Source organism: Echinops telfairi, unplaced genomic scaffold (genome assembly GCF_000313985.2).
Source record: "Echinops telfairi isolate 266 unplaced genomic scaffold, ASM31398v2 ScPeMD7_7413;HRSCAF=8451, whole genome shotgun sequence".
Classification (NCBI taxonomy): Eukaryota; Metazoa; Chordata; class Mammalia; order Afrosoricida; family Tenrecidae; genus Echinops; species Echinops telfairi.
Genome location: NW_022111313.1, coordinates 448570 through 456359, shown reverse-complemented (window position 1 = coordinate 456359; position 7790 = coordinate 448570). Strand labels below are relative to the sequence as shown.

The window sequence follows — 7790 nt, the reverse complement described above, 5'->3', positions numbered from 1 at the left end:
GGCAGCACGTGGGCTTGGGCCTGGGCTGGGCAGGAGCCAAGTGGAGTGGGGGCTGGACCCCAGCAGGGGCTCCATCGGAGGAGGGACCTGGGGTCTCCACGGGCAGTTCTGCTGGGCCTGTGTGGACCAGATGGGCGAGTGTTGGTGTGGGGGCCCTGGGCCCAGCAGTGCTGTGGAGGGTGCGTCCCAAGCTGAGAGTGACTGGTGTGCGCTCGGAACGCAGCTTTTATTCTTGTTTCTTTAACATTTTAAGCAGTGGACACTGAACTTCAGTTAGGTTTTCCCTTCCCCAAACGGACTTTACACCCTCTCTCTGTCTGTCTGTCTCTCTCTCTCTCTCTCTCTCTCTCTCTCTCTCTCTCTCACGCACGCACTGCCATCTGAGAGGTCCCTGTGGGACAGGGAAGGACCCGCTGTGGGGAGGGACATGCTATCCCCACAGTGCAGGGAGCAGGTGCTGTCCCCAGAGGGGCTCCTTTGTTGTGATTCTTACACAGGAAGTGTTGGGTCAGGCTCTTTGGGCCACCTCTGGGTCTCTTTGGGGTGGAATCTCGTTTTATGGGGATTTGGGAGTTGAATGTGTGTGTGTAAACAGAAGCGACAGCCCGAGTCAAACTTTCAAACATGGCCCTTGTGACTCGATTAAGTGTGGTGGCGGCAGGAAGGTGGGTGTGTGAAAACCCTGGGCTCAGGGTCTCCCTGTGCTCCCCTACAGCCCTACTGGGCAGTGTGTGCAGGACTGGCTGGCCTAGACAGAGGCGTGTGGGCGAGGGGCACTCACCAGAAGCCCAGCCTCCTTCACTGTGCTGTTGGGGAGCAGCCCAGAGCAGTGAGTTGTGCTCTTGTTCTGACCCGCTGGCCTGTGGGCCTCCCGAGTTGTCTTTGCAAATTCCAATTCCATTTCACGGGCCTGTCAGTGTGATTGGCAACCGGTGGTGGGGGTGGACGGGGCCTCCAGGGCCCCGGCCAGTCGGCTTTCATCTCCTGTAAAGTGGCTGGGTGGGCAACCTTGGCACACGCTCACAGGGCCCAGTGGTGGGGTGGGGAAGTGCCCCGAGGGTGACAGTGGAGCCGTCCCAGGGGCTGTGGCCCCTCGGTGGGTTACTGTGGGGGGCGCAGTTCCTGAGCAATATCTCCAGTGCAGAGGGGTCAATGCAAGAGACCAACTTGCTTCTGGGAACTGGGCAGTGGCTGCCACATCAGGACTTAGACATGGGGGCTGAGAACTGCCCTGTCATGGTTTCCTTCTGTGATGTTGTTAAAAGCAAGCAAGTCCCCGCTGCTGCATGAATGAGAAAGTCCATGTAGATGAACGCGCGCCAGTGCGCTCCCCACCCAGGGCGTGTGGGGCCAGCGCTCTGTCACGTGCAGTCCCATTACCGCCCGATTGTCCCTCAGACCCTTTGAAAGTGGCCTCTGTAGATCTCACTCTGGAGGGTCCTCTGGTCCCTGTGTCCCTCTTGGCCTGGACCAGCCAGCGCCTGGGCTTTGCCAGGCTGAACCGGTGGTGCCCCCACCCCCATCTGGAAAAGCTTTCTAAGGTGATGTGTGACTCAGGACAAGAGAATTACTGGTGTCGCCTCAGAAGGAGTGAGAAAAAAGAACGTCCACGGCAGATTGCACTGGGAGCTGAAGGACGGGGCTTGCTGGGCGAGGGTGGGTCTTCTGCCCACCATTGTAGGCTGTTGGGCACTTCTCAGCCCGTGGTCCTGGGCCGCAGAGAGCCAGGCTACGTTGACCCAGGAAGCCTCCATGTTGGGGGTGGCCCTGCAGTTGTGTGGCTTGGTGGTGGGTGGTGGGGCCTTGTGCCGGCCCGTGTCAGCTGCACCTGCTGACAGCTCTTTCCTTTGAAGTTCATCGTTGGCTCCCACCCCATGTCCAGAGCCAGGTCTCCAGCCAGACTCACGGTCAGCCCGTGTCCAAGGACGCGAAGTGCAGGTGCAGGCCGAGATAGGGGAGCAGGGTCAGGGCTGGTGCTCCCGTGCCCCTGGGAGGAGCTTCTCCAGACTGGCGCCCAGTAATGCCGCCTCCTCTCGCTTCTCCCCTGTAGCTCGCTGACGACCGCATGGCACTGGTGTCAGGCCTTAGCTTGGACCCAGAAGCGGCCATTGGTGTGACAAAACGGTTGCCCCCCAAGTGGGTGGATGGCGTGGACGAAGTAAGTTGAATGTTAGTTTCACGTTATCTTACTCTTCCTTTACGTCTTGGGAACACGTAGGCGTTGTAAGATCGTCTGCCACAAAGATGTAATGCGCTCACCTGCAGTGCCCATCTCTAGAAATTGGTCCCCTATTCCACTCCCACGCGAGAAGGTTGTGTGAGTGAGGGCGACTGGTTGTGATCGGGGGGGCTGCATTAATGACAAAGGAAATGGGGTCGTAGCACGGGGATGCCTGGACGTGGACCCCCCAGAATGGCACTGCCCCTGTGAGCGGGCCTGCTCGCGGGACTCAGCGGGGCCCGTCGCGCCGTGTGTCTAGATACAGTACGACGTCGGCCGGATCAGACAGAAGATGAAAGAGTTAGTCAGTCTGCACGACAAGCACCTCAACAGGCCCACCCTGGACGACAGCAGCGAGGAGGAGCACGCCATTGAGATCGCCACACAGGAGGTCACACAGGTGAGGGTGGGGACGCCGTGTGGCGCCACGTGTCATAGCGGGACCGGGCCACAGCCAGTGGGAGGACAGCTTCCCAGAGCGCAGTGTCCCGAGGTAGAGATGAAATCCTTCGAAAACTGACTTCATTGACCCAAGTCGTTTCCAACGGGCAGGGCCTGCCCGGCAGCCCTCCTCACAGAGACTCGGTGCCTGTAAACATCCCTCACGGAGCATCTGCGTTGACCACGTGTTTACGCGTGGCCAGTGCCGTGCTTTCCAGGCGGTGGCGAGGGTCAGGGCAGTCGGCCTGCACAGGCTGCACCTGTGACGCGGGCACACCTTAGCACCGGGTGGTGGGCGTGCCGAGGGGGCGTTGCCGGGACGGACGGGGGCACCTCGCGGGCTGCGTGCCCCTTGCTGGGCCGCCAGTGAGCCCCCCTCTCCCCGCAGCTCTTCCACAGGTGCCAGCGCGCGGTGCAGGCCCTGCCGGGCCGGGCGCGCCAGACCTGCTCGGAGCAGGAAGCCCGGCTCCTCCGCAACGTGGTGGCGGCCCTGGCACAGGCTCTCCAGGAGCTGTCCTCCACCTTCCGGCACGCGCAGTCGGGCTACCTCAAGCGTGAGTGCCCGTCAGCCTGCATGGGCACATGACGCCACCTCCCACACCGGAGGGCTGTGTGGAAGCCAGAGCAGGGCCCCCAGCTCGTGCAGGCCAGCCTTCCCCCCAACAGCCCCCAACCACAGGCCCGCTGCACCCTCATTCCAACCTGGTGGTCTCTGCGGTCTCCCAAACAACCCCCCTCCCTCACACTCCGGCACCCTCAGTGCGCCTCCTCAAAGCAGCGTGTTCCAATCTGTACTTTATTACTTGTAAAATTTGATTAGGGCCATTTGGAATTGATATTAGATACTTCTAGAGAGAAATAATTGATTTTTTTTATTTCAGTGTTTTGTAGCAATAGTTGGATTAAATGTTCCTGCTTCCCTTTAGAGATTCCGAGGAGCCTTGGGTGTGGGGTCAGCGTGTCAGCCCTGGCTCCCTGCCTGACCCCGTGTTAGCACACTGGCCTGTGGTCTGGACCCCTGCCAGGCCCCTGAATGGGGGGGAGGGGTGCGCCTTTCAAAGCCAATAGGAACCCTGCTGCCATTGTGGCTGTTGGAATTTGGCCCGGGCCCCTTGTGCTGGGTGCCGTGGCTGGGGTGGTTTGCACGTTGGGGTGACGTGGGCTCCTCTGTGTGACAGGCATGAAGAACCGTGAGGAAAGGTCCCAGCATTTCTTTGACACATCAGTACCGCTCGTGGACAGTGGAGATGACACTGCACTGTATGATCGGGTAGGCGAAGGGGCTGCACGCTACTCCTCCCTCTAACTGGTCTGCCCAGAGTGTCCCTGCCCGGTGCAAGGCCCAGGCTGAGTGGTGGTGGGGCCTTCCAGAACCTTCTAGAAGAGCTCAGAGAAGCCCAGAGTCTCCCTTGGTAGTCTAGCTGGCAGCACTTGTGTAGCTAGAGGTGGGACTCTCCAGCCCACCTCCCAGGGCTGTCACCTCTTCTGCCTGTGGGGCAGTTTCCCGTCAGGGAGATGAGCGTGCTTGCGGCAGGCTGTTGTCTGCGTGCTTCATGGAAGTAGCGCCGAGCTTCGCCTTCCCAACCTGCAGCCGGCAGGGGCTCGGCCCAGCCTTCCTGAGCAGCCGGCCTGTCTGTGCCGCAGGGCTTCACCGACGAGCAGCTGGTGCTGGTGGAGCAGAACACGCTGCTGGTGGAGGAGCGGGAGCACGAGATCCGCCGGATCGTGCAGTCCATCTCGGACCTCAACGAGATCTTCCGGGACCTGGGGGCCATGATCGTGGAGCAGGTGCGGAGCCCCGTGCCTGCCCTTGCAGCCGGGTCTTCCCGGCCTCGGCGCACGTTGACGGTCTGCCCCTGTCGTTGATTGCTCAGGGCACAGTCCTGGATAGAATCGACTACAACGTCGAACAGTCGCACTGCAAAACGGAGGACGGCCTGAAGCAGCTGCACAAGGTCATGGTCAGCGGGTGTTCAAGGTCCCCCCACCCACCGCCCACACCCCGGGCAGTCTTCAGCATTCCTGTCGCCCAAAAGCCACTCTAGCACCCTAACTGAAAGGTTGGCGGCTCCAGCCCACCAGCCACTCCTTTGGAGAAAGAGAGGCTGTCTTGCCCCCGGGAAGATTGGCCAGGTCCCAGAGACCAGGTAGAAGGCCTCTCTGAGTGGGAAGCAGCTCGACGAGGGGGGTGTCCCTCTGTCCCTCGCCGCCCGTGAGTTACTGCTGCGGCCCCCCACGGCTGGTGCCCTCCAGTTTTCTCCTGGGCCTCCCTTCCAGCCCTTCCCGTGCCTCTCGGCACTCCCCCGTAGGGGCACCTGCTAGCCCCATGAAGGTGCATCGGGCTGTGGGTCGCCTGATGCCGGCAGGTGGGGGATCACCTGGACAAGATCAAACCTACTTTTCCCTTTTGATGGCCACTGCCCTGCCGCATGGGGGAGCAGGCTGCCTGCGGCCTTGTGGACAAACGGGCTGTGGACGGGGTCTGCTCCGTGACATTTGTTTTTATCTGAAACAGTCATCAGAGAGCACCGGGGCCTGTAACCAATTACAGGAGACACGCGGCCGTGCGTGCTCTCCCCCTGCCGAAGCCAGGCTACCCTGACCAGAAACAGGGCCAGCTGCAGTCACTGAGCTTCCTGCTCCCCCACCGGATGCTGGTCCCCGTGCCCGCCGGTGGGGCCCAAGAAGCCTGCCTGGAGCTGAGAGGCGCGGGTAGCAAGTCACGTCCACTGCAGCAAGTCACGTGACTTGCTACCCGCTCGCCTCTCAGCTCTGACCTGCACGGTTGGTGGTGTTTCCGTAAAAGCGAGTGTTAGGAAGGGTGGGGCATGGGGACAAAGTGTCCTGTCCTCTGTGCTGCATGTAAATCACCGGGGTGGCCCTGGAGCACACCTACTGAGGGCCAGGCTCCCTGGCCGTTGTGGTTCCTGATTAGGAAAACTCAGGCCTGCCCCAGCCTGTCTGTCGGGGTGTGGGACAAGGGCAGGTGGGCTCTGTAGGACAGGCTCTCCTTCCCCAGTTCTGGGGAGCTACAGCCCAGCTCTGGTCACTTGAGCCAGTGAGGCCCTGGTTTGTGTCCTGGTGAAGGAGGTCTGTGTGTCCAGAGAGCTGTCTCCGGTGGAGGCTGTCCGCGGCTTGTTCCCGGCAGTCAGCAGGTTCTGCACAGACTGTCCGGTTACTCGAGTGCATCTGCGTTCCCAGCATGCCCCTTCGGCGGTCCCCTCCCACTTGTCCAGTTTCCCTGCCGACTCTGAACAGAAGTCCTTGTGATTGGAAGTCAGTGTGGGCCACGCGGTCTCGCGGGGTGACTTTTCTTCAGAGGAGCCCAGTGCTTCTGGGGAACGGCAGCCCTATTTTACCTGTTTCATAGCCCCAATGGGAGGGAGTGTCGGGGTCATCTGGGGGGTTTAAACCACGTCTCAGAGCAGTGACCACTCTCACCAGTCCAGTGAGCGGTTTTTGCTTTGTTTTTCTGTTTGGACATCTGAGGGGTGGTCTGCGTTTCTCTCCCACCCTGTCAACACCTCCCTGTGCCCCTGAGTGGACGGCTGGTGTGGTAGGCGGGCACCATCTAGTCCTTCTGATCTCAGGGCAGATGCCGGTGGCCCTCCTGAGCCTCTCCTTTCCTCTTCCCCTTCCTTCCAGGTGAGTAGAGGCCCGTAAGCGCTGCTTGGACGGCTGCTTGGGAGTTCCACCTGGGGACCCCACCAGGAGTCTCTGCAGGGGAGTCAACCGGACGCGGGGTCTGATGTGACCCTGGCGGCACCTGCGGCCTGGCGGAGGCGTGACCGGTTGTGTTCCGTCCATGCAGGCGGAGCAGCACCAGAAGAAGAACCGGAAGATGCTGGTGATCTTGATACTGGTGGTCGTCATCGTCGTCCTCATCGTCGTCCTCGTCGGCGTGAAGTCTCGCTAGGCGGTGTGCTTCCTGCGGTGGTGCGCGTGCTGATGGCCGCCTGCCGGCAGAGGCACAGCCCTGCCCAGCCCTGGACTCGGCTCCGTCCAGTGTGCTCGCTGCGCCGCGACTGCGGCGGCCGGCTGACCTTTCTCCCTCCAAGCCCAGACGGGCCAGTCGGACTGCTTCGGGACAGAGGTGGCGGTCCGCGGCCAGTGCTCGCTGTCGGTCTGTTCTCATGATTTTCCGGAAGAGTGAGGGGACCTTCCCAGGCCCAGCAGAGGCTGTGACGCGTCCGTCAGGTGTGAGTGAGCGCGCAGATTCTCCTAACGGCCGTGTCAGCGACACGAGAAAACCATTTCGAAAGAGGGGTTTTGCTTTGTTTTTATTTTAAATCATCTATTGTGGTGGGTGTTTTGGGTTTTTTGTTTTTGTTTTTTGTGTGTGTGAGAAATTTGGTACCAAAAACGTGTGAGGGGGGGCGAAAGTGCCTGCTGGCCCCTCTGTACTTCCCCAGGGAACGAGAGTGGGGAGCGTGTTAGGAGTTTATAGCCCGTCCCCAGCCCAGAGCGGCTGTTCTCTCACTGCTAATGATCAGAGTAACAAAGTGTGGAAGATAAGAAACCAGCATTGAGGGTAATTAGCACGTCTAGACGGGCCCGTTAGGCAGCTTCCTAAGTCTGAAATCATCTCGCACATGGTGTGTTGGGTGGGGGGACGGGGCGTTGTGTGCACCACGTTTCCTACTGTAAACTGAAGTGGCGGCTACAGAAAACCGCCCGCGTCTGCCGGCCGGTGGTAGGAGTGAGCCCCGCTCGATGGGACAGGGTCGTGGGAGTGCCCAGACCTGGCGGCCAGCGTGTCCTGTGGCCATCTCCAGGCGGTCCTCGCTCGGCCCATTCCTTAAACAGAAACTGCATAATGGCCTGCCCGACCTGGGCTGTGCTTAATGAACTGGGAATTTACATGGAGGCCACTTCAAATGGGCCACCCCACTTAGGATCAGTGGATCTCAAATCATTAACCAAACATCACTCTATCGCCCCCGGTGAAATATTCCACCAGGGCTTTGATTTATGGGCTCTGCCATGACCACAGAGTGCCGCCCCAGGAATGGGCACATTTCCCAGGGCCTGGGCGAGCCCCGCCTGGGAGCCCCCCCGCCCCCCCCCGGAGCCAAGGTCAGTGCCGCAGTGCTCAGGCCAGCCAGCCCCTGGAGCCGTGGAATGAGGT

General features: G+C 60.7%; 1 protein-coding gene across 9 annotated transcripts in view; it reads left to right on the top strand.

The window, feature by feature from the left end:
• Positions 1-7365, top strand: part of STX16 (syntaxin 16) — a 26984-nt gene extending 19619 nt beyond the window's left edge. For 8 of the 9 annotated variants that reach the window (XM_045296910.1, XM_045296908.1, XM_045296909.1 and 5 more), the window contains 7 exons: positions 2051-2158; positions 2481-2621; positions 3051-3216; positions 3841-3932; positions 4307-4450; positions 4537-4617; positions 6474-7365. In XM_045296910.1, the coding sequence (XP_045152845.1) occupies positions 2066-2158; positions 2481-2621; positions 3051-3216; positions 3841-3932; positions 4307-4450; positions 4537-4617; positions 6474-6578 (822 nt within the window). In that variant the 5' untranslated portion in view covers positions 2051-2065 and the 3' untranslated portion in view covers positions 6579-7365. Of the gene's footprint in view, positions 1-335; positions 1939-2050; positions 2159-2480; positions 2622-3050; positions 3217-3840; positions 3933-4306; positions 4451-4536; positions 4618-6473 lie in introns of those variants that run through there. The other variant, XM_045296912.1, reaches the window with a different exon arrangement.
• Positions 7366-7790: the final 425 nt, after the last annotated feature.